The following is a 24,413-nucleotide window of genomic DNA, read 5'->3' on the forward strand; positions in this document are numbered from 1 at the left end:
CAATCACTGTTAAGCACTGAAAAGCCCCAGTAAGCTGCAGCTATAATAAGGCCTACTGCAGCAACACCTAAACCTATTTTAAGTAGGCGTTTAGCACCATGACACCATGAACCACTAGTCGGAACCACGTCAGGAGATGGTTCTGAGACAGGAGAAACAAGCTCCTCGGGTTCAGGAGCAAGATTCTGCTGTGTCGGGACCACGTCAGGAGATGGTTCCAAGGCCGGAAAAAAAAGATCCTCGGGTTCAGGAGCAAGATTCTCCAAGGCCGGAAAAAAAAGATCCTCTGGTTCAGGAGCAAGATTCTCCAAGGCTGGAAAAAAAAGATCCTCGGGTTCAGGAGCAAGATTCTCCAGCTGCAGAGGTTCACCAGTGATGTTGTGAACAGCAGCTAATATTTTTTCTTCCTGCTCCCTTCTCAGCTGATCCTTAAGATTATTAATTATTTCTCCTTTAATTTTAAGATGTTCATAAAGTTCATCTATGAGATCTTCGTTATGAACAATCTTGAAATTTTGCTTTTTGACTTTTTCTTCCAGCCAAAATATTTGCAGTGTCTGACTTTCTGTTGTGTTCTCATGCATTTTAGCCTCCAGAGATTCCACCTGTGACTGCTTATCATCCAGTGTCTGTCTCACCCGGCGCTGAAGAGTACAAATTTCTCTTTTCAGCTCAACTGTGAGTTCTATCTTCCGAAGTATTTCCCTATATTGTTTTTCTATTATCTTTTCTTTTTTTATCATGTCATGGTGCATTGTCTGAACATTCTTTTCCTGTTCCTGGAGTTTAGCCTCCAGAGATTCCACCTGTGTCTGATTTTGTTCAGCCTGAGCCTTCATGTGTTTAAGCTCATCTCTTGACTGATGGAAATTATCTTTATAATTATTCTTTTTGAGCTTTAGGGTGCTCAACTTCAACTGGAGTTGTTGAATTTTCATTTGAAGCTCCATAAATGTTTCGTTTGACATTTCTTTAAACTCTTAATGCAAAGTGTCGACAAGAAAAAATGTCTGCTTAATTGTTTAAGTTTAAAAACAGTCCCTTTCTGAAAGGTTTCTGGTTTGTTAAACACAACTCGCTGTTTCTGAAAATGTTCCAAGTAAAACTGTGTTTGCAAAGGTGAAGAGGGGCTATTTATAGACTTTTGTGGCAGCGAATTTGACGTCAGCGCTCTTTGAGCCTTTGATCCTTTGTTCGATCACAGGATCACATGACAGCTGTGCGTAATTCTGCGCATGCTCAGAGAATACCCATTGTGATGCACGGTTTTGTTTTGTTTTGAATTTTTTTTAAATACCCTGAAAACAGTCCAAACAGTGTTGCCAACTTAGCGATTTTGTCGCTATATTTAGGGAGTTTTCAAACCCCCTTAGCGTCGTTTTTTTTTTCTAAAAAGCGACTAGCGACAAATCTGGCGGCTTTTTCTGGTGTTATTGGAGGCTTATTTATGACGACTTTTGACGTGAAAGCGCTTGTTGCTCTTACTCTCAACAAGCAGCGGGTGCTGCCGTGGGCACATCGCTCGTGCCAAAGCGCTCACAGGCGGAGGATAGTCCTCCTCCAGCCGCTGTCAGGGCAGGAGATGTTCACGTGCGTCCAAACTGCAAATGAATCGCGCACGAGCAAAGCCGCCGCTCCCGCACTGACTGTAACGCAGTCAATTCTTCTTTTACTGTTATGCTGTTTTGTGGATCACAAGGTTTAAAACTACTTGTAAACACACACACAGTAACTCCACCTTAACCTGCAGCTGCAGCGAAAATAACAACGAAAATTGTTTGTAAACGTGTCCTGGAGTTTACAGGTGCAGACAGTGCAACAGCTTCCAGGTCATTTATTCTGCCAATATGGCAAGAAGGTCATAACTGCTTCAAGCACTGTCTATATCAGGGGTAGGCAACGCCAGGCCTCGAGGGCCGGTGTCCTGCAGGTTTTAGATCTCACCCTGGGTCAACACACCTGAATCAAATGATTAGTTCATTACCAGCCCCCTGGAGAACTTCAAGACATGTTGAGGAGGTAATTTAGCCATTTGAATCAGCTGTGTTGGTTCAAGGACACATCTAAAACCTGCAGGACACCAGCACTCGAGGCCTGGAGTTGCCTACCCCTGGTCTATATGATCTGGTCAGAGAGGCTGACTGCATCACTGCTGATGATGAGTACTAGCGGTTCTGAGACAGGAGAATCAAGCTCTTCACGTTGAGGACCAAGATTCTCCTGTGTCGGGACCACATCAGTAGATGGTTCTGAGACTGGAGAAACAAGCTCCTCAGGTTCAGGAGCACTACTATGGCAATTTCCCACATGCCAAAGCAACGGAGGAATGTGCTTCATTTGAGCACGATGTAGCCAGATGGGCTACTCGCCTTCCGTTTTTTTTCTTCTCTCTCTCTCACTCTCTATCTCCTGCGCTCGTTCTTTTCGCCGCACAACTCGGTTAATTGGGAACCCACCTGCACATTGATTGCACGGTGGCGCTAGCCCGTATAAAGCTAAGCCGATGTTTTGTTGGATTATTTCCTCCATTTAGCGCAAAACAGCAGTAAATGCTGGCGTACTGCGACGGACTGCTCAGCAAGAGCCGATTATATGACAGCTACAGGTATGCTCTCGCTTAACCTCAGATTCCCTCCGAATACTGGAATTTGTGTTCATAACAGGACGTGGCCATTTTGGCCACGAACAAGCTGAGAGGGAGTTCTTTTGTTTTTCTGTCACTGCACAACAACAAAGATGCATAAAATTCATTGATACTGTTAATTATTGCTAATGTAGACCGCTCATAGTTGTCCAGGATTGTCATGTAACCTGCGAGCCCACAAATCCCATTATTACAGTGATGACTGCAAACACGATCTGAATGTTTAAGCTCAGAATGTTTGAAAGTACACACTAAAGAAAGTGGTTACATTTCTCAGTTTGCTACCGTCAGCATGCTTGCTTGGTAACGACTACACGTGGCTACTGCAGCATTAGCCATTTAATCCAACGATGATGGATTAAATCTATTACAAACGTTAAAGGACTTGTGTGCTGCAAAATACCCTCACATGGTGCGTAAAGCAGTTTTTGCGTTAGAGTTCTGCTAGCTTTTTATAAACTGATGATGCTAACGTTAACTGGAGCGCCAAGACTGAAAATCATTTGAGTTGCGTTAGTTATGTGTTTATGTCACTGAGTTCTGCAAAAATCTCTTTCCTCTTTAGCTTGAAAATGAGTGATTCAGAGGATCCCGAGCTGGAGGAAGAGCTTACTGGTGTCAAGCCAGCCTCCAATTCGAGACTTGCAGTCAAGCCAGCCTCCAGTTTATTTTACGTTCCCTGTGTATTCAAAGTATTACGGGAATGGAAGTGGAAACCGGATTTCAAAATAAAAGCCAACTTCGAGTGAATTAACAGATATGTTAAGAACATAACATATAATTTAGGCTTTTTTTTCTTTTTTTTTTATACAAACTCTAATGTTAGATCTATATGACACAGCCTTGTACCCTAATTGTGTCCTGTCACTATCAAGGCCATCTTATTTTGGATTTCGAAGTAAAAGCCCTGTGAATCTTCATTTTTGAACTACTCTTTCAATGACTTACTAATGCTCTTAAAAGCAAAAGTCGTATTTCCAAATACTATTTGAACTTTATATCAACACTTTCCAACCACAGTCTTTTTCACAGTAATACCATATCAATATCAAGTCAGTCTGATTTTGCCTTTCATAGTAATGGCCCTTTGAAATTGCCGATATTTGACTTAATCTTCTAACGATTCAAAATGCTCTAAAATGAAAAATTCTTGTTTCCACAGGGTAATTCCACTTTAGATCAACAGTATACAGACCCACAGTGATACCATATCAATATCAAGTCATTCTGATTCTGCTCTCAAAAATAAAAGCCTTTTCAAATTGTCCACAATTGACCTACCTTTCAGTGATTTCAAAATGCTTTAAAATGGAAACTTCCTGTTTCCACAGGGTAATTCTACCTTAGATCAACAGTATACAGACCTACAGTGATACCATATCAATATCAAGTCACTGATTTTGCTTTCAAAAATAAAAGCCTTTTCAAATTGTCCACGATTGACCTACCTTTCAGTGATTTCAAAATGCTCTAAAATGGAAAATTCCAGTTTCCACAGGATAATTTCACTCTGTATTTACAGTATAAAGCCCCACAGTGATACCATGTCAATATCAAATCAGTCTGATTTTACTTTCCAAAGTAATGGCCCATTGAAATTGCCCATATATGACTGACTTTTGTAACGATTTTGAAATGCTCTAAATAGAAAAAAAATCCTGTTATCCGCATATTGTAGCATCATCCATAACTGTGTCCCAATTCAGGGGCTGCATTATGGGTAGTAGTAGTAGCAGCTAGGCTAGTCCGTTTCTATGGTAACGTGCAATGTAAAGTTTCGTCGTCACTTTCTTTCTATTAACGTAACGTCTGGTAACGTTTAATATTGCTGATATCGCAGTAAGATACTCGAACCTTTTTTCCGTGACGGTTTGGGAGTGTGTTTAAAATAGGACATTAGGGTGACAATAAACAAATTGTGGTTTAACTGAGCACAATTACTTCGTTTAGATATTAGGCTTTAGCTAACTTTTGGCTAGTTTAGCTATAGCTAGCTAGTTAGCGAGCATAATTTCTGAAAATGGTAGTATTATAAGGTTCACCTAACTGAACAAATATGGGAAATAAGATATGATGTTCTCGTAATTTGGAGCTATCCAGACACTAATGACATTTGCCAGTGTTTTTGTTAAACACTTCAATTAAACATTGACATGGATAAGACTAAGATTTGCAGCAACCGGCGCAATAGTAAGTGTAATTTCCGTTTACTCCTCAGGCTCTTTCATGTATTTGTGGAAGGACAAATGTATCCCTGACTGGCTATATTACATTCTTCCGTTTTCAGCTATTAAGACAGATCTCAGTTTGCTGCTGGAGTGTCTCAAGTTTCAGATGAAATGCCCCGATTTACAGAAACAAGCCCTTCTCACTATTCATTCAATCTGCGAAAAGAGAGGTAATAATGAACAGTCAATGACATAAACGTACTTTCAACTTGAACTGAACCCGAACACATCTGTCATATGAATACATGTATTTAGTGAGATATTTATATAGCATAAGGTCTTGACATGGTAACTGATGACTGTCTCACTTTAAATTGGGAATATTTCAGAGGATAATGTGGACCTGCTAAGAGAAATGGGAGGTGTGGCATTTGTGTATAACCTCTCCAAATCCAGCATTGTTCATCCAGATGTTAAGGAGACTGCTCTCTTTACACTTGGCACACTGGCAGAGGCCAACGGTAGGCACGTCTGATATTTGTCCAATCTAAGTTCAGGGAGGTTTATTTTTTTTTTTTTTAAAGGATGCAGTTTCTGGAATCTTCCGATAATTACGTAACATTCTCACGATGGGACGATCAAGCATCGGAAGGAAGAAATACCTTCCCCCTCCCCCAAAAATTAAAGGCATCTCTGTGGTCCTTAATTGATATCCAACTTGTGCTTTATGTGTGTAATATGTGTTTGTGTGATATCTGGTATTTAAGTGTTTATTAAGTGTAAATTTTTTAAAATAAATTAGTTTTAAATTTTAACAACATATAATTTGTCTTTCATTTTGTTAGTCTACTGCAAGAATTCTCTGTGCAAAAATGAGATATTTGCAGACCTTGCTGATTGTCTAATGAATGAGGACATCCCGCTGAAACAGAAGCGACTCTCTGTTTATTTGCTGCTTGTGCTGGTAGCCAACAACAGTAAGATCAAATTCTAAAAAGACAGAATAAGTTTAAGCTACAGGACTGGATCACACATTTATCTGCATGTTTATCAGTCACTTTACTCTATATGGTCTGGTTTATTTGGAAGCTCATTAAATTTATTCCATATAACTAGAGCAAAATATAGCATGAATCTCTTTTTTTAGTTCTGAGAGCATGATAATGTTTGCAACCTTTGTCTGACTTTGTTTTATTGTAGAATTAGGACAGACTTTGGCTCAGAACAGTGGCTGCCTGGACGTTCTACTGAATCTCTTCAGGTATTTCTCATTGCTGAAATCTCTTTTGACCAAAGATAATTTTTAATCACACCACTTGTAGTTACAAAGAAAGGAAAACAACATCAATAAAAACACTCATTTGAGTCCATGTAAGGTAAATGGTATATATTTTGCAGGGCCACTTTCCCCATCTCCACAGAAGCCACTTTCCGAGCAGCTAATGCTACTCAAACTTACCAGCTTTGGACGTCTGTGTCTAGTGCTCTTTGTGGATGTGTAAACAACCCTCAGAATGGTAACATGAGATTTGTATTTTTCTGTCTTGTTCAGATAAGGTGAAATGTAAAATACAGATTTTCTTGCTATAGTGGCAACAATTTTCAGTACTCAATTAAATGTTTTTTTGGGGTAAGCACAAAAGCTGGGTTTTTTTTTGCTCTATTTCTTTCTTTTGTATTGCAGAGGAGGGTCAGCGTATTTGTGTGGCAGCGTTTCCTGTGATTAAAATCTGGCTTCAGCAGCTTACTTTTCCACAGACTGAAATTTTTCAGCCAATATGCACATTCATAGCAATGACAGTGGCCAACAACTGTAAGTGCTGAAACTATGTTTTTGTTTTTTTGAAATGTAAAACATCTTAGTTGATCCTGAAATGCAAATGATTAAATGTTCTTCACTTCTTTCTTTTGGCAGCCTGTGTTCAGGAGAGTTTTTCTGCCTGTGGGGGATTAGAAACTCTCGCTCTTACCCTGGGTCGTCTAGCTTCTGCTGCAGATACGAGCTTATTGTCTTGCCAGCTTTCTGTCATTATATCCAAGACTCTGTCAGCTTGCATCACTGATAACTGTGCGAACTGCTCACGAACACATACACATGCACCCTAAATCCACAACTGAATAACCAAAGTATTTCCTTCTTTATTTACAATCTCTTCTTTGTAGCTTCTCTGGCTTCAGGTCTGGCGCAGTATGGCGTGGTCTTACACCTTTTCTCTTTGCTGGCTAGTCCACACTTGGACCCAGAAGACAGGCTTCCTATTTTACTAAGCCTTGGTTACTGCACTGAGGCCTCTGGTGCGACTGCACTATTTTTTTTTTTTTTTTCTGCTTAAAATATATATTCCAATTTATATCATAACTATGATATCTTGCATAATGCACATATTGAGAGCACGGTGTTCCTTTTTTAAAGATCATAACACACTGTCCATGCATTTCACAATTGCACTGTGCTTATTTGGTTCTACAGAAAAGCACCAGTCCCAGCTGATATGGTGTGGAGGGCTCCCCATTATCATAACTTTACTCACAGAGGATTCAAGTGAGGAGGTTAGGAGGGCTGCTACATTCATATTGCAAACTTGCAAAAAGGCCAGTAAGTCAAAGCAGTTTTATTTTCCAATAATTCTGTATTCCTATGTATTTTCACATGTCACAGTCACTTTGATATTTCTGTTTAGCTTTTAAGTTACTGTGTATCACAGCAGTCTATCTTATATACATTTTATTTGCATTATTTGCCTCTGTCTTACATTTAAGATAACTGGCATGTATATAGTATGCAAAACATAAGAATCTGCAGTATTTGCCTTTTCTATAAAGCTATGTGCTCAGGAGTGGGTGATCCGATAGCAAAACAGGCTGAAAATGTGGAAGCCCCTAAACACATTGAGGAGATCAGGAGTTCAGCCAGAGAAATGCTACACAGGATTAACCTGCTAGAGAAGAGAAGGGTGAAAGTTAAACATGCATCAGACACATGTATTTGCCAAGTCTGACCAGATCATATCATGGTGACTCATGATGTGTACTTATGTTGATCTTCAGGATGTCGAGGGTAAGCAGGAAGACACAGGTCTACCAAATTCACATGAGGGGCGAGACCAAATATCTCTACCAGCTTTAAATCTGCCACTGCACATACCACAAAATGAGGGTGTTGAAACTGTCCCCAGAAACATAACTGAGAGGGGGAATAATGGTGAAAACAAGGAATTGACCTCTGGGTTAAGTTCTCACAAAGAAACCAGTGAAGGTGACGTCAGGTGTTCAATGTGCAAAGGTACTGGAGCGCTCATGTCTTCTCATATCCTGCCACTAGAGGGAGCCAGTAAGCAACTTGAGGCAAACAGGTTAGTGGAGTGGCTCTGCGTCTGTTATTTATCAGAAAAAAATGAGGGTGAATGATAAGATTTTTTTTTTTTTTTTTTTTTTTTTTTTTTTAGTCAGCGGTTTAAGCCACTATTTCCAGTGAGGTACACAAAACCAAGCGAGATTAAGTGTATTGAAGGTAAGAGACACAGTATCACTTATTTTCACTTCCAGGCACTAGAATTACAGTATTTAGCTATATGCTCAAACTGCCTTTACTTCCTCACCTGGTTCCCCCAGTTAACTCACCTGTTTGCACTCTGCAAATCACTCCCTCAATATATACACATATCTTCCCAACATTTAATCTCTAGATTGTGTGTTGTCTGATACCTGAGCTTACTGGCATTCTTTTACTCAGTTAATCCCTGTGAATGTTTTTTTTTTAACGTGTTCCTGGTGTTTGGATTTTGCCTTTTTATGCAATCTGCACAAGTCTCTGCCTGACCTTTTTTGTATCAGACTGATTTGTGTGTATGGGTGTGTGTTTACTTGCCTCCTGTGTCTTACACTTGGATTTTCAATGAAAAGGACTTTGACATTTTCAGTAAGTGTATAGTATGTGATGTTTTCCTAAATGTGTTTTATGTTTAGAGTTACAGCATACTGATATGAAGAACGTGATCAAAGCCCCAGTCCCTTATAGTCGTTGTGCAGGTAAGAAATAGCACAGAAATCCTATTAATTTTGTATTATTAAAGGCAGAGTTTAAACAAGGACCGTGTTCGACAGCCTTTACTTCTCTATATCTTTGCAAACACGAGTGTCTCTCTTAATAAGCCTCATTTCAAAATAGTTATGACGTGTTAAAGTAGGACCATACATTTAAAGTTCTGGTTAAATGTACAGGTAGGCCTCAGTCAAACAGGCATAGACACCGGTATGGGACCCACTGGCATCACTAGTGTGAAATTTGTCGCAAAGAAGTATACACACTTTTCCCAATGGCCCATCTGTAGACCTGCGAGAAAGAAGAGATTTATTTCACAGCCTCCACTTGCTCCTGATGGTCACCAAAGTACATTTGTTTCTTGCTTCTGGTATATATGTCCAGGTTATCCTGGGGACTGCATCATAAAGCAGCTCGATCCCTTCAAAAACTGCAACGAAGGAGTAACTGGAAAGGCAACTGTACTGAAGAGCTCAGTCACTCTTTGTGGGCTGTGACATTCAGTTACATTTTTGGGGAGGTTGACATGAGGTTATAGTGTAGGTTATGGTGTGGAGTTTGGGAAGTATTTGTGGTTATGACATAAACATGGTTTACAGAAGGAGTTAAACAGAAGTATAAATCCCATGTCCTTCTTTCTCCACATAGCCTGTGTGTTACCTTTTGAGGAAGTGACCAGTCACACTTTTGAGTCTCTCCAAAGCTCTTGCCACCAAAGCTGTGACAGGCACAAGGTTCTCAGAGAGGCCACCAAGCACTTCAGAATGCATCACTGCAGGCTCGTGTTTGAGAAGGAGCACCAGGATCCCGCTGAGGCTGAGAGATATTCAACAGCAGAGCCACAACAAACCTGCAAAAACTGGACTGGTAAGAAGATTCTCCATATGCACAGAAATCCAGTTTATCACTGGATTTCTGTGTATTTACAGTTAACACTAATAGTTCCTGTAGGTCCTAGGTTTGCATTTTTTTTGTTATATTAAAAAATACTAAAAAATACTAATTATTGTTAGTTTCCTTTAAAGGCCTTGCTGCTAATGGATAGACAGAGTTTTCAACATGTTTGGTTCAGAAGGTGATGCACTACCTGCTTTATCACTCAATTAGCATCAAAGTTCAGCAGAAAAATTATTTTCCTCAGTGACCACAAAGGGTGCAATTGTTTGCACTTTGATAGGCGTTTGTCATTGGGTAATCTGCTCTCTGTAAATCACACACTGAGATTCTTTGTCTCTTAGACAGGGTCGAATTAGTGGCAGCATATGTGATTTCAGCTAACCACATTTAATGGTTGAGTAATGCCCACATAATCTCTAAGTTTTCTTATTAATTTCTTGCATTGGTAGTCTTGCAGTGTCTTGCAGGCACTCTTCACTGTTAGTGTGAGAGAAGAACTGAAATGCATGGGTGGAGCTTTACTTTACCGTTGAACAGTATTTTATTGTCATTGTGTGAAAGTTTTTCTTTTTAATCCCTTTGTATCATATTTGATACATGAGTTTCTGACACCTTTATCTCATCAACATGATCAATACTTGTTGATCAATACTTATGGACAAAACTATTTTTTTTTGTCTAAAATTGACATTGTTGTTAACAAGGTGTCAAAAACGCCCACTGTATCAAATATGATACAAAAAAATATAATTAATATATAATAAAAATATATCATACCCAACATGATATAGCAAAAAAAGTGGATTTTGTTATAAGGGTTAATAAACATCTCAGTTCCAAAAAAATCAGAATTTTCTGGCTAATTTTTGATGGGTTGGGTCTTACAGGGTTAAGTTGAAATAAAAAATGCTTAAATGTAAAATTGTTGCCATGTGTTGCTAATAAAATGACTTTCTACTCCACTGTAGGACCTTCTGAAGGTGAAGGAAAGGTAATTAACAAGAACACTCTGCCTGAACACCGATGGAGAAAGCACAATGGTAAGAAATTTACCACAAACACCTGAAAGCACTGTTGCAAATGAGATTTTGTAAATCTAATATACGAGCTATTTTGAACCCTTTGTGGTAATTATTTTGTATCAGAAATGCACCAGTGCAAGTACAAAAAAGAGCTTTTGCCACATACTTGGCACCAGTCACCTGGTAAAGGTGAAGACATTAACACAAAAGTGTGCCTGGACAACACGCAGTGTTTCCCAACTGTGTAGTTCACTGTGGGGTCCATTTGTGCCTGTGTGAGAATGGTGCTGCTAATGTGCAGCACTCTCAGCTAAACAGACTGAGACTGAAAATTACTTCATTCACACCTGGCCTGGAAACCAGGTGCCCCATGATTCCTCGAAATCCATAGCAGTCTTCTAAGAAGCCACAGTTTAAACTGTAACCTTCTATTATTATGTACTCTGTTTGTTCTGTAGAAATCAATTCAACTCACAAGTCTCAGTTTCCGAGGTTTAATATACCTACTGCTGATATAACAGCACTGAGTAAAATGTATGTTGTTGTTTTTCCTTATTTTTTTCCACCACAAACCCTGAACACATTTTGAGCTTTGGGGTGAGAAATATAGTTACGCATTAACTGACAAACATGACAGCTTTTAATGTGTCACCATTGGTCCAGTGCCAGCAAGAGCGTGCAGTTATGGATTGATTGGCAAACATGCCAGATGTTGATGTGTCACAACAAAACCACCGCCTCTGAGGGCATTTGGCAAAATATGAATTCACAAACATAAAAGATGTTAATAGTCACCTCAAGGTACTTTATATTGTAAGGTAAGGAACTTACAATAATACAGAGAGAGGCCCAACAATCAGATGACCCACTATGAGCAAGCACTTTGTGACAATGGGAGTGGTGACAGTGGGAATGCATGCGTGCATAGGCATGTGTCCCTGAAACAAAGAGTTTGTACTGTCACACCTTATCCTAGCAGTTATCCTGTAAGGGAATAATAATAATATATAACAATAATAAATAATTATTGGGGGGGGGGGGGGACAACAACATTGCTTTATGGTAGCAGCAGTAGACATGCACTGAGAAGATTTTCAGATGAGGCAACAACTTTGAAGCAATAGTTTCTCCATTTATGTTGCATCAAGTAATAACTGCAAGAGCAGTGGCAAATAATGCAGAATGACCCTTCTAACTTTTGGTTTTACTTTACATGTTTTTTACCACCACCAAGGATTAGCATTACAGTTTAGTTTTCGGTATAAATTCTATGGTGTGTGGGATGGTTAATGTCACAGAATTATGTGATACAGCGATAGGAACATAGAAACAAATTCAAGATAATAGAAAGCAGCAGGAATGTCCTGAAAGATAAAGAAATTGAGCAGTTGCGAGCTGCTGTGTTTTAGGTGTAGGACATCTATATGTATAATTTGTAAATTAATTTGGTTGTCTTTTTCTTTTTAGGCGTCACATTGGTTCCACTACAAAGAAGAGCTAAAAAGACAACATTCGCCTCTCATAACAGGACTGGTATGAGATGTTTTCACAAAGCAGCAGTTTAATTATTTACTGTAGTCCTGCATTTCTGCCATAATCAGCAACACAGATCCCATCACTCCTCTCTTGGCCCTCCTAAAAAGGGAGAATCCTCCTGAAGATAGATATGCAACATCAGATAGGGGTATTTACAGCTGACTATTTAACTGTGTGAATGTTATGATTGAGAGCCTGTGGTGGGAGCTGTTCTCTGCAATGTGTTCCTGGCAGCAGACAAACCAAACAGCAGAGGGAATGTTGAACTGCAGCCAGTGTTCTCACAGTGCAGGCCGGGGCTGGTTCAAAGCAGCACAGCTGCATTAAGCTGTTTCACACTCTGTGTAACACTGTGAGAGATTAAGGCGGATGCTTTTGTGTCTTGCCAGTGACGCTGTAGTGAAACTAGAGGGATTGCAGTGTTTTGTCAGTTTGCAAGTTTGCATCATCTCAAAGGTTGTGTAGCCCAAGAATTGCAGTAGTGTTGCAAAGCAAGGGGCACTGTTTCATAGTGCATTCTCTCTGTGCTGTCACACTGAGATTTACTGTTGTTTTTTTCCATCTCAGCTCCAGCGCTTACTCTGAGTCCATTCTTCCTTAGATTTTTCCACTGTCATCCATTTTTCAGCATGTTAAACTATAATACCGCCCCTCCTGCTCTGTCTTCATCTTTTTTTACTACAGCTTAGTACTACTATAAAATCAGTCCTAGGCAAAAAGAGAAATTATCTTGCATATTAAATCTGGGGCAATTGAATATATAATGATAAAACAGGAGTTGTAAAGCTTTGTCTTTTCCAGTAGAGGTGCAGAGATGATTTGCAGTACTGATTGTTTTCTCACCTTTTGTTGGAGGAGGGGAAAAGCATCTCCACTTTTAACAATAACTTTAAATGTAATTTAAACACACTGTCAGCGAATTTACTGAAATTCAGCTACACAAATATATGAAACTAGATGCAACGCTGGTGACACACAACAGAAATCCACTGACCTCTGTTATCATTTAATGTCATTGTATTTGCTGATGGCTGTATACAAACTGAATATCAGTGATGTTTAGATTTAACTAATAAATCAGTGCATCCCTGGTAAACATGCTTTCACGTGCTGTGTTTCAGATATTGAGATGGGAGGGAGGAGTGGTCACCATAACAATCTGCAGAAGATTGGCTTGGATCACAGTTCCACTGTAAGTTTTCTATCAGATATGTTTTTGGATGTCGAGAAAAAGCTTTATTGTCATAATCAGTATTGCATCGTAGTTATAACAATAATTGAAGATAAAGGGCAGATACACACAGTAGAGTTTCAGTTTACCAAAGCGCCTTTTATCCTTGACAGTGCTTTCTGTTATTGGTGCTTGCATTATTTTGCAATAGGGACAGCCCATCAGAAAGCGAAGATAATCCCGTTAAGAATTAACAAATTACCATTGCTCATCGAGATGTGTTGAAATCATTTTAAATGTGAATAGCATGCTTTGCAAAATGCAGATATTAATGGGCTGAAACCAGTGTGGTCTGTGGATGCTGGTTACAGGCAACTTGGCTGGATTGTTTTCAGTATGAATAAATGGAAAAAAGAAGGAAAAAAAAAAAAAAACAGATGTTTTGAAAACATTTTCCTCTTTCTTTATTATATATGTGATTAACCGTGGCTTCAGTAACCAGGCCAATTTTTGATAGAAAATGCTTTAAAAGTTACTAAGCACTGAGAGGTGTGGCAAATGGATGAACGTGTGCATGTGCATACATGTGCACATGTATGCACATGTCTCTGGCTGTCTTTGTTTACTTTTCTTACTTTTTTTGGCTTCAATACTCTTAGAAAAGGAAGAGAAAGGACTTCAGCTGTGAGGAGGTGGGTTACCTGCTGTCTGGAGTAAAGACGTATGGCTTCTCTTGGAACTTAATCTTGTGGTCATATCCCTTCCAGCCTGGGCGCACCAATGTTGACTTGGCCAAGAAGTACAGGCGACTAATGGTAAAATCCTTAAATTAAGTGTTTTACAAGTTACAGTGGCCTTAGAAGTTTTGAGCACAGTGTTACTTATTTCCAAACTCTAAAGGGATGACATGATTTACAAAATGCACAAAGGTAATTTCATACTTTCTAAAAATTATTTTGAGTAAATTACTTTTCCCCCCATTCATTAAAAAATTCCCAAAACAAATTTCATCACCTGGTGTTCAGGAAGACCTAATTTGGCCAATTTCATAAATGTGTTTTTTACTCACCCGAAGTTTTTTTTCCCTTAAAAGCCTCTCCTTCAGACAGAACCTCTCATGAATCTGCATATACATCTCTTCTGATGATGTTTATTTGCAGAATTCTCTCAATGAATAACCTCTTCAGGAGACAGGCGAGGTTTTCTTATGACTCTTTCATGAGGTCATATTTGTGCAGATGTTGCTGCAGTGCACCACCACTCCTGAGTCTACTAAATCTGACTAGAAATGTAATCCTACTGCCATAGGATCAAAAGTTTTTGTTTTATTGGTCTTGTTGTTTTTCACCATTAAGTTGATCTTTCAAACCTTTTGAATTATGTAAGTGTCAGTTTTTGACTAGGGGTGCTCAAACTTTTGAATGCCACCAGAACCGCTAAACTACACAGACTTTAATTAGCTTCATTTGTCTTTTTGCCTTCAGAAACGTAAGGCCCAGGATGCCAGCCGTGCAGATTCTTAATCCTTGTTCAACCTAGGATTTGTTGATCAGCTGACTGGATTTACCTGTGAGGCCTTCATTCTCACTTCAAAAAACATTTCAATAATTTTTTTTATGATCTCCAGCAGTATATATTCCTTATATTATACCTGGTGTACTAATTTTAGTGATTTGTGGTTTCAATGCAATATTGTCTCAAACCTGTTTGAGTTATGGTTTGAAAATGAAAATATAGCTGTAGATGTTATTTATTTGTTCATGGTTTATGTTCATTTCTTTGAGAATGAATTGTGCCCGAATTAAATTGATATTAAAAGGTAGATTTAAGCGATGCAAAAGCACCTATTGAATAATTACTATATTGTACCGCATAACCGTCTATCAGACTAACTGGCCTTTGAACAGTGTGTTCAGATAGTCAGTATAAGTATAGTTTTCCACATATTTATTTTTCTGTATCATAGCTGTTTTTAGTCCAGGTCAGATTTACTGTATGGCAGTTTGGATAAAATCTGGTCATTAAAATGACTCTTGTTATTTCATATGCATATTAAAGAAAGTGGTGTCTGTTTCACCAGTTATTAACCAGAGTTGTTTTCCATAAAGTTTTCAGGTAAAACAAGACTATTTAGATTATGTCTGATTGCTTCTTTTGCTTAGACCCTGTTAAGGCCTTGACATAGAGCATCACAGAAGCAAATGCCAAGTCCTGCTTTCTTTGTTTTTGTGCTTCAGTTCACAGACAGGAAATCAACAAGGGGAGAGGGAACTCAGGTCAAGCACTTTTGTTTATTGAGCTGAAAGCCTCTGGTATGACAGGAATCACAGTGCAAATCAAACTGCTTATCTTTCCCAGTGTGCCTCAAGAAGCAGCTCAGTCTGCAAAATGTGTCCTTTAAAGCTTAGCTTGACTGAGATCATTGTCTAGAGTGCCTCTCCCATTCTGTGGGGACTCATCAGTGTGTTGCTAAAATCATGGGTCTTCCCCATTTTCCATGCCCTGGGGTGTGGGCTGTAATAGTTTGAGACCTCATATAATAATGGAAGGGTGAAAGGGAATTTTTTACTGGTGATAGTTATACCCTGGCATTAAGCTTTTCCCGTCATTGATTTGTATTTCTGTTGAATTGGCAAAGTAAATGTGCAAATTATTGCTTATTTACATTTGCAAGTACACCCTCTTTCAATTCTAAGCTTTTGCATATCAGGATATTTTTAAAAAATCATTCAGTCCTTACCATGTTCTAAAATTTCTAAAAAATACAACAACCTACAACGAAAAACAACACAACATATTACACTATATTTATTTAACAAAAAGCTAAACTGCAGAAGTGGTATGTGAAAAACTAACTGCACCCATGTAGCTTGTAAAACCACCTTTAATAACAATAACATGAAGTAATCATTTTCTGTATGACTATCAGTCTTTCACATTATTGTCGAGGATATAAAAGACTGATACATGGCCTTACATGTGACTCTAGACTGATGTACAGAGGAGTTCACTGTCGACTTAATGGCTGCAAGGTGTCCGGATCCTGTAGCTGCAAACTGAGCCCAAATATTTACCCCTCCACCACTGTGCACGTGGAGATATCCACAGCTGGGAAGATTGGAAACAGTCTTAAATGTTTTCCACTCATGAAAAAACGGGCAATGCTCCAAACCAGCACTATGCCAAAATCTCTGCTTTTATAGAAGTGCAAACATTTGCTAATTAATCAATTAATCAAATGTATTTGGTTAGCAGCACCTGTCGGCTGCTTTTCACACACTGCTTCTACATTGTGGTTTAAGCTTGTTATGATGTAATATCTGAGGTTGTGGTTACCCAGTTATAGGTTATGTTTTATGACCTGATAAATTAAACCACAGAATTGCAAAAGCGTGTGCTTTCTTTCCACATGACTGTAGATTAAAGTTTTAAGGCATTTAGGAGTGGCCTCTCATACCAGTGTCCTGACTACTCAGACAAGATTTTGGGATAGCAATGTAGTGAAAGCAAGGGGTGAAAGCAAGGGGAGGCATGTGAGGAACAGATTTCTCATGGACTGAAATGCAGTCACACTGAAGACTTTTGACCCAGGCCCCATGAAAATCTCCTTCCTCTGGAAAGAATGTGGCCTAGTCTCCCCCCTTTCTCCTCCCTCCTCTGATGTCCTCTCTCCCACGAGACAGTGAGAAGCTCCAGTCCCTCTTAAATGAACTGGGATTTGCTACATAGATTTCTATTGCCATTTGCAGAGTGCCCCGTACATGTAGTAGTTTGTCAAACATGCCCAGAGTATCTCCTATTTTTCTTCCCCCACAAAAATCTATTCCCAGAATCTTCAGCGTGACCAGATACTATAAAATATACCTTTGGAAAAACAGGGAGCAAGATTTTGATGTGTAAATGCCAGTTTATTGTCAAAGGCAACTACTTGACATTGAAAATTCATTTATTTTATTTAAAATTACATAAGATGACAATCATTCTGATTAGTGGATTATTGAAAATGCCAAGTATTACTATGTTAATTCATAAATGTGTAGTAGATACTCGTAACCAGTTGTGGAATGCACATGCCGTTTCCAGCTGAAGTTGCATTCTTTGTCCTTTACATTTATTTCATTAACCTTCTTTTCATTTTTCTTTTTGTTGCTATTTTTTTTTTTAAACAAAAAAGAAAACTGCTCAAATATATACAAGACACATTTAATTTCTGCCTGGATCTTCACAGATGAAGATCTGTCTAATAATGACGCATTCTAGGTCACTCTTCTTTCCATCACAACACACACATGTACACACACACTGCTTTTTGGCACCTTTGGTTCATTTAACATTAAAAAAAGGCTCTATTGGCATTAATGTGGGCACTTGGGTGAGACAAACCACTGTTTTTAGATCCATACACAATTTAGATTTAGAGGGTTTCACTTCCTTCATGAATCCTCTGATGGATTCACATCAGCTCAGTAGATGTGCTCATGTCTGTGATGGGAGTGTCATCAGGGACATTGACATCTCTTGGAATGAGGTCACTGCCAAGGTCATTTCCTCTCAGCTCCGAGTTCTTTGGGGTTTCACTAATGCTTTCCTCGTTGACATCACTTCCAAGCTTCTCCAAACTCTCTTCAGCCTCCACCTCCATCGGCTTTTCCAGATGCGCTTCTGCTGGCTTCTCTGGCTCAAGCATGGAAATGTCAGCAGCCTCATCCCCATCTTGGCATTCCTCACCAGCTGGGAGGTCTGATGGCTCGTCTGGATTGACTGGGACAGGGATGGGATCTTGGGAGGGCGCGAAATCAGGGGAACCAGAGTTGGTCAAAGGGGGCGAAGAAAGAACCGGTTCATGGAGAGAATCTTGTGTTAGTTGATCCGGCTGCTGCTCCAGATGCTCCACTGAGGGTGGTGCTGGCTCTGAGCTGGGCTGGACTATCTCAATGTCTGGTTCGGAGTCAGGAGCAAGCTCAGCTTCAGCAGCTGGTTCTGAAGGTGAAGGTGTGCTGGCTGAGACCTGAGGTTCAGGTTGGACTGGGGCTTCCTTTACCATAGGTGCTGGTTCTGTATCATTTTTCGGGGCTGAGGCACTGGAAGCCTCTGCTTCTTTAAAATCCGCGACACATTCTTCATTGGGTAAACATGCCACTGGTGTCACTGGCTCTCCCACCACCACATCTAGATCCTCCGTTTTGGCGGCTTCGTGAGTCTGTGTAACTGCAGAGTCGTTTCCTGGCTCCTTTGTGGTCTTCTCTTCAACAGCCACAGTTTCATAGGTGCTGGCTGGGGTTTCTCGCCTTCTGCTGAGCCTGTTTCCCATAATGAGCCTGTACAGAAAGTCAAAATGATAATAATAATAATGCCAAGAGAGATGCTTATTTGACTGGTGGAGATGAAATTTGAGTGTTTTAGTACATTATGTTCTTCTTCTTTGCACTGTGTGCTCTATTTTTTCTGAGAAGTCTAAATATATTTCTGGAGAGCCCAAGGACCAACTAAAGCTGTTGACTAAAGCACTTGTTTGATTAATCCTTTACTTCCTGTACCCTGATATACACACGCCGACCACAAAAAAACAAACAAACAAAAAAACACTCTGGACACATCATGACCTGTGCAGTCACAACTTTTGACCACTTCATAGACTTTCAGTCAACATCCCCTTACTTAAAAAGGTCAATTAAAGTCTTCAGATTCATTGTTGTTTTGTCTTTCTTAGATTCTATAAAATAATATGTTCCAGTCGCTTATAAAAACGAAGCATAACTCACATAACTAGTATTATGCGCTACTAAAAAAAAATGCAAGCAACATAAGTTAGGCAGTAAACATTAATATTTGGTGATCGCGAAAGGAAAAACAAGTTTTGCAGACGACCCCGCCTCCCTGTCGCGGTGCTCAGACTGTTAAATTGTATCCAAATAGTAGAGAAGGAGCAAAAACACTGTGGTTAAAATGTCTAGGAGGATAATAGTATTTCACCAACCTTTGTACTTTTGGCGTTGCAGCAGGTCTATATATATATAAAGTTGCTGATGATCCCTCTCGTGGAGGAGACTGCTTGTTAAACCGCTCGAAGTGCGCACAGCAGAGAGGAGCTGAGCCCTGCACAGACTGCTGAGGCGCACATTCTCCGCGTCCACGGCGCGCGCTCCAGCGCGAAACCACTTAACTTCCTGAACCAGATTGGCTTCGTTGCCTTTTCTCGGTTACTAAACGTAAGTAAACAACAACAAAAACGATAATAATAATAATAATAATTAAAGGATCTGCCTTACTCAGTCAAACTAGATATTATGCCATTAAACTAAACCACTAAATTGTGTGTTATTAAAGCCCTGGACAGTTGTAGATTTGCTTATAGAAAGCTTATGCATTAGTTGTTCAGTATAGCCATGATGACAGGAACGTGAATACAGTTATATGACATAAGGCCTTCATATTGGGGAAGTAAACGTGCTGATCGGCTGACTGAGGCTGAACCCAAAACCACTGACACATTTACTGTAACATCAGTGTGTTCTTAAGCTGCAAGACAGTCAAACGTCTTTAGGATCTTTGGTACATTGAGCTTCTCTTTTCTGCTCTAATATACGTCATTCTCATGCTTAGTTTGCAGAATGTTTGTTTTGATTGATTGCATGACTCTTTATTTAATCTACAGAGTAGTGAGGATGTGGCCTGAGCAGAGAGCCCAATGTGCTGTGAGGAGTCCCGCGTGTCACGTTCGTGGGATCTTTCTGCTTCTCCTGCTTGTCATGGTTCAGATGATAATCTCCTTGGTGCCTTTTGATGGTGTGTTCATTCGCTCTGATAAAGTCCTCATCAGCCCCTACAGATTCTGTCAGATCCAACAAACTGGTGAATGGTCCTGTGATAATGTGTATAAGAGTCACCTGTACGAGCGATCGCAATCCCAAGGAGCTGAAGCTGAGACTTTATCTAAGCCACATTCTAACTCTGTCAGAGTAGCGGTTTACCTAGCTGTGTATGTTCCAGTGATTATTGTGGCGTTTGCCCTGATGGGCATGCATTCAGTCATCTCTGACAAAGACGAACCTGCTATCTTTTGCAGCACGACTTTCCAGGTCGGAGCAGCCTTGCTCACCCTGGCTGGCCTTTTCAGTTTTTTGTTTGTCTATCAGTCATATGTGAGCTGGCAAAACATAACCGTTTGGTTCTATATCTTTTTGGGTGTGGTGATAGAGCTGGCTATCACATCTGTACTGACCCATGTGTTAGGTAAGCGACTGAGATCATACTGGGAATGCAGCGAAATGCTTAAGCTCATCCCTGCTTAAATGCAAACATGAGCCACTTTGCAGTTTAAATAAAGCGATTAATGTTGTGATCATATCACAAAGACCTTTGAGTGGTCAGTAAAACTAGAAAAGTACTATATTAATGCAATTACACATAAATCTACTTAGGAGAATATGTTGATTGCTGGTGCTGCAATATCACTTTGTATCTCTTTACCAAGTGGTTTATGAAAGCCAACACACATAATGTATAACACAACAAAAAATATGGTCTGTTGAGTCTGAAATGCACAGCTGGTGGATGCATGAGTGGTACCCTAATTGTGCTGACAGTTATTTCTATATAAGCTGTAAGGAATAAAGAATATATGTATTTTTTCAAAGTGTGTTCTTATATCTGCTACCTCATATATTCAAGGAGCAACAGTAATGTGATTTCTGTAACTACAATTTCTAGCTAATTCACATGAATAACAGTATGCTTTATGTTTTGGCAGTTTAATGCAAAAGCAAGGCTTTTTTCAAGTCCCCCCACAGAACAAGGCCACTTGTACTGCAGCAGTACCATGCTCAGGGTACTTGCAGGAACTTGTTAGGTCTTCTGGTGGAAACATTTCTAACACCAAACCTTTGTGGTGAAAAACCCACAGATGCTGTCAGTTTCATATACAGTGTCATGCATGTGAAAACAAAAAACTTTTTTTTTTCTTCCCCCCATTAAAACCTTCAGTAAACCTAAAAAAAATGCCATGTTTTCAATTTTAGTGTTTGGAACCAAGTGAGAAAAAGAACAAACACAACACTTAAGTAACTGTCACACTGTAAGATACTAAAATAAGTAGTTCCTCTCACGCGAGGTGCTAGATGCTGCCACTGAAACATAGACTGAAGTGCTGAAATTTGATTTCAGTGCAGAAGCTTTGGTGAATTAATTACTTGTCTCCTTCTCTGGATGTAGTCCTGTAAAGCGCTGCTGGGATGTACCTCTCTGAGACACCAATTAATGGATCCATTCTCCAAACTGTTTCTTTGTGGATGAGCTGCCAGCTATGTGTCCTCAAGTACTGACTGGACTCTCACCTGAATTCGTAATTTAGGAAGCATTCCCCCAACTGACACTTTTCGACTTAATGCAAAAACTTTTTAGTGTCAATTAGATAAGTTAATCAGCTGAAAAAAATTTCCCGTACAAGGCGTAAGGCGTCGCTGTCCTCTGCTGCTGTCTGGGGTGATTCATGTGTCTTCCCAGCCTCCAAATCCTCAACTGTTCCTGAATGCCGACGCTCAGATGTTTGATGCTGCCGGCTGCTGGTGTACGGTAATGTTTCTACCGCTGTAATGTCCAAGTCTGATTCTGAAACATACGTCAAATCCAGATCTTCAGTGCAGTCTGATGGGGACTCCTCTGCAGCAACTGGATTCACTGTCAGCTGTGAATTTGTGGATTTCCCCATCTTCTTAACTGTGTCCACTGCTTTTTGTTTACCCTGGGTGTGGGAGAAGGGGAGATCAAGCAAATATTCCACGACAGTTAAGAGAGTAACCCACATGTGATGATTAAGAGTTTAACTGCACACAGGAATATTGGATAGAATGGACTTTCACATCATTATATTGCACGTATAGGGCATGTAGGGAAAAAAAATCAAAGGTCTGAAAAGAGAAGCAGCACCACCTGCTGGTGAGTCACGAGTGTCAGCTCCTCACATGAGCCGTTTGTGACATAGGAAACAGCTGCTTCTACCAGCTCTTGCTCGTTCATACAGTAGAAAGCAGACCTGGGAACATATAAGTGGATTGGGTAAGTTTAAAAAAATTAAGGAGCTTTAAATGGGGCCTTAAACCGACCCCGATCGTGTTTCTAACGATAACTACCTGGCAGCTTTCCGCTTTCTCTTCAGTGGCTTCTTTTCTTGGCTTTTCTCCTCTTTCTTTGCCATCCATGCAGGCAGCGACCTGTGTCTTTCTGACATGTCGCGCTCTTTACGTCGTACGCAGCTTTACAACATTTCGAAAGTCTGCCGCAACATCACGTAAAAAGAAACGAGACTAACCTGTTTACAACACGGCTTGCACGAGCTCTGGTGCCGCTGGCAACCAATCACAGCAGAGAGTAACCGTGATGTCACCGGCTGACAGAGTCGCTAGCGACACCTGGCGGACAAGGATGTAATGGCACCATACAGCCACGACAACAAAGGATTAGCAAACGGCGGTTTTCAAAATAGTGATTCAGACTTTATTGTCCGCTAGATGGCGGTAGAGCTCTACTTTTTTTTTTCATTTAATGCCTGTAAGGAATCTAACCCCCACCTTCACCCACCCCGCCCTTTGTGCTTAAAACCTGTAGATTTGCTTTTTATTTCAGCACTCATGAATGGAGACATTATGTAATCTCACTGTCTGTCCCAGAGATACAATATTTGAAAGGACCTTGAGAAAATTTCTTTGACTTCAAGACTCAAAAGTCACAGTGAACTCACAGAACATGTGTTTTCCCATACTTTAGGATCAACAAAAATTCTAGTAAGACAAAATCGCGACATCATAACATTTATATCAAAAAGGTCAAAGGCAAACTTCCCAGTAGCATCATATATTCTTGACATTATTTGTGGTTATAATTTAAAGAAACCACATGCTGCTCCATGAGAGATTGTGACTGTTTCACATTTGTCTTCATTCTGCAGTGGTGATAATAACATTTTGTAACCAACCTGAGTGGTGGGCAGAGGCATGAAAACCACAAGGTAAAGTTTTAGTTTGAGGGAAAATAGCCAGTTTTTGTACAGTATCTTCCATATTTTCCTTTCTTCCCCCTTATCTTACATTAATATTTTGGCACATGGTGCACTGTACATTCAGAACTGAGCTTGACACAGATTAAGCTGTTGTTCTTACTGCTGAATCTGTTTTGAAAAAGGGTGAGAGTGAACCTCTCATCTGTGAAAAGCACATGGCACCTGTACTCGTCCTGCCCACTAGAGGATGTATGGCCATGACCACATGCTCATGAATGCTTCTGATTGCTTGGTCAGAGACATTCACACCAGTGGCCTGCTGGAGGTCATTTTGTTGCTCTGGCAGTTCTCTGGAGCAGATACTAGTCATGCTCATGATTTATAGATCTTCTACAGCTCTGTCCAGGTCTCTTAGAATAACTATCTGTCTCCTGGAATCTCCTCCACGCTCTTGAGACTGTACTGGAAGGCACAGCAAACCTTCTGGCAATGGCACATATTGATCCTGGCAGGGTTGGTCTGCCTGTGCGACCTCTGTAGAGAGTAGTGACACTGACCCTAACCAACCAAACAACAAACATTCAGTCAGCTAAGATGAGGAGTAAAAACACATCACTGGCCTCCACCTTTAAAACCATTCCAGTTTTTTTGTTTTTGTTTTTGAGGAGTATAAATAAGTGAATCTACAAATAACTTTAAAAAAATAATAAAACAATTCTAAAAGTGGTAAAGAAGAATGTGAACACTATTATGAATAAAACAATAAAAACATCAGTATAAATAAACATCAGATAAACTTAGGCCATTTTTACCTTGCTCAGTTTTTATATTTGCTTTTATACTTTTATGACTGTTTATATCTAAATTTTATCTACCATGTTTGCTATATATACATTTTTCTTATGTTTTTTATGGTATGTTTACGTGTTACTGTAAGGT

The 24,413-nt window shown here is 39.7% G+C and overlaps 3 protein-coding genes across 12 annotated transcripts; 1 reads left to right on the forward strand and 2 right to left on the reverse strand.

The window, feature by feature from the left end:
• Positions 1–1,786: 1,786 nt before the first annotated feature.
• terb1 (telomere repeat binding bouquet formation protein 1) lies at positions 1,787–15,233 on the forward strand. 9 transcript variants are annotated; one of them, XM_080870656.1, is made up of 20 exons: positions 1,787–5,042; positions 5,202–5,333; positions 5,658–5,789; positions 6,013–6,073; positions 6,211–6,329; positions 6,497–6,625; positions 6,728–6,880; positions 6,976–7,107; positions 7,283–7,408; positions 7,636–7,766; positions 7,861–8,165; positions 8,259–8,323; positions 8,779–8,841; positions 9,503–9,721; positions 10,720–10,791; positions 12,241–12,306; positions 13,431–13,501; positions 14,140–14,172; positions 14,248–14,295; positions 14,965–15,233. In XM_080870656.1, exons 1-20 carry the CDS (start codon positions 4,871–4,873, stop codon positions 15,001–15,003), a joined length of 2,268 nt encoding a protein of 755 aa, XP_080726782.1. In that variant the 5' UTR covers positions 1,787–4,870; the 3' UTR covers positions 15,004–15,233. The 9 variants fall into 9 exon arrangements, with proteins under 9 accessions (XP_080726782.1, XP_080726780.1, XP_080726781.1 ...); XM_080870654.1 differs by having other exon boundaries at positions 1,790–4,834; positions 4,932–5,042; positions 14,140–14,295; XM_080870655.1 differs by having other exon boundaries at positions 1,790–2,605; positions 4,932–5,042; positions 14,140–14,295.
• Positions 15,234–16,199: 966 nt separating this feature from the next.
• On the reverse strand, positions 16,200–21,042 carry LOC308389369 (uncharacterized protein). Its single transcript, XM_080870759.1, has 2 exons — positions 19,458–21,042; positions 16,200–18,798 (listed from the first exon to the last, which is right to left on the reverse strand). Exon 2 carries the CDS (start codon positions 18,789–18,791, stop codon positions 17,934–17,936), a length of 858 nt encoding a protein of 285 aa, XP_080726885.1. The 5' UTR covers positions 18,792–18,798; positions 19,458–21,042; the 3' UTR covers positions 16,200–17,933.
• A 188-nt stretch (positions 21,043–21,230) lies between these two features.
• Positions 21,231–22,818, reverse strand: LOC308392053 (uncharacterized protein). Of its 2 annotated transcripts, none has more exons than XM_080874901.1 (3): positions 22,609–22,818; positions 22,409–22,511; positions 21,231–22,220 (listed from the first exon to the last, which is right to left on the reverse strand). In XM_080874901.1, exons 1-3 carry the CDS (start codon positions 22,704–22,706, stop codon positions 21,900–21,902), a joined length of 522 nt encoding a protein of 173 aa, XP_080731027.1. In that variant the 5' UTR covers positions 22,707–22,818; the 3' UTR covers positions 21,231–21,899. The 2 variants fall into 2 exon arrangements, with proteins under 2 accessions (XP_080731027.1, XP_080731026.1); XM_080874900.1 differs by having other exon boundaries at positions 22,406–22,511.
• Positions 22,819–24,413: the final 1,595 nt, after the last annotated feature.

The sequence above is a fragment of the Rhamphochromis sp. 'chilingali' genome (genome assembly GCF_963969265.1).
Source record: "Rhamphochromis sp. 'chilingali' genome assembly, chromosome: 2".
In the NCBI taxonomy this organism is placed as follows: Eukaryota; Metazoa; Chordata; class Actinopteri; order Cichliformes; family Cichlidae; genus Rhamphochromis; species Rhamphochromis sp. 'chilingali'.

Bases quoted from the DNA above. Each gene is read 5' to 3' on its own strand.
- terb1 (XM_080870653.1), top strand. From the start codon at position 4,871: ATGTATTTGTGGAAGGACAAATGTATCCCTGACTGGCTATATTACATT. The intron at 5,334-5,657 runs GTAGGCACGTCT...TCATTTTGTTAG, and splicing joins CACACTGGCAGAGGCCAACG to TCTACTGCAAGAATTCTCTG. The intron at 12,307-13,430 runs GTATGAGATGTT...GCTGTGTTTCAG, and splicing joins CGCCTCTCATAACAGGACTG to ATATTGAGATGGGAGGGAGG.
- LOC308389369 (XM_080870759.1), bottom strand. From the start codon at position 18,791: ATGGGAAACAGGCTCAGCAGAAGGCGAGAAACCCCAGCCAGCACCTAT.
- LOC308392053 (XM_080874900.1), bottom strand. From the start codon at position 22,706: ATGTCAGAAAGACACAGGTCGCTGCCTGCATGGATGGCAAAGAAAGAG. The intron at 22,512-22,608 runs GTAGTTATCGTT...ATATGTTCCCAG, and splicing joins AGAAAGCGGAAAGCTGCCAG to GTCTGCTTTCTACTGTATGA. The intron at 22,221-22,405 runs GTGCTGCTTCTC...TCCCACACCCAG, and splicing joins TCGTGACTCACCAGCAGGTG to GGTAAACAAAAAGCAGTGGA.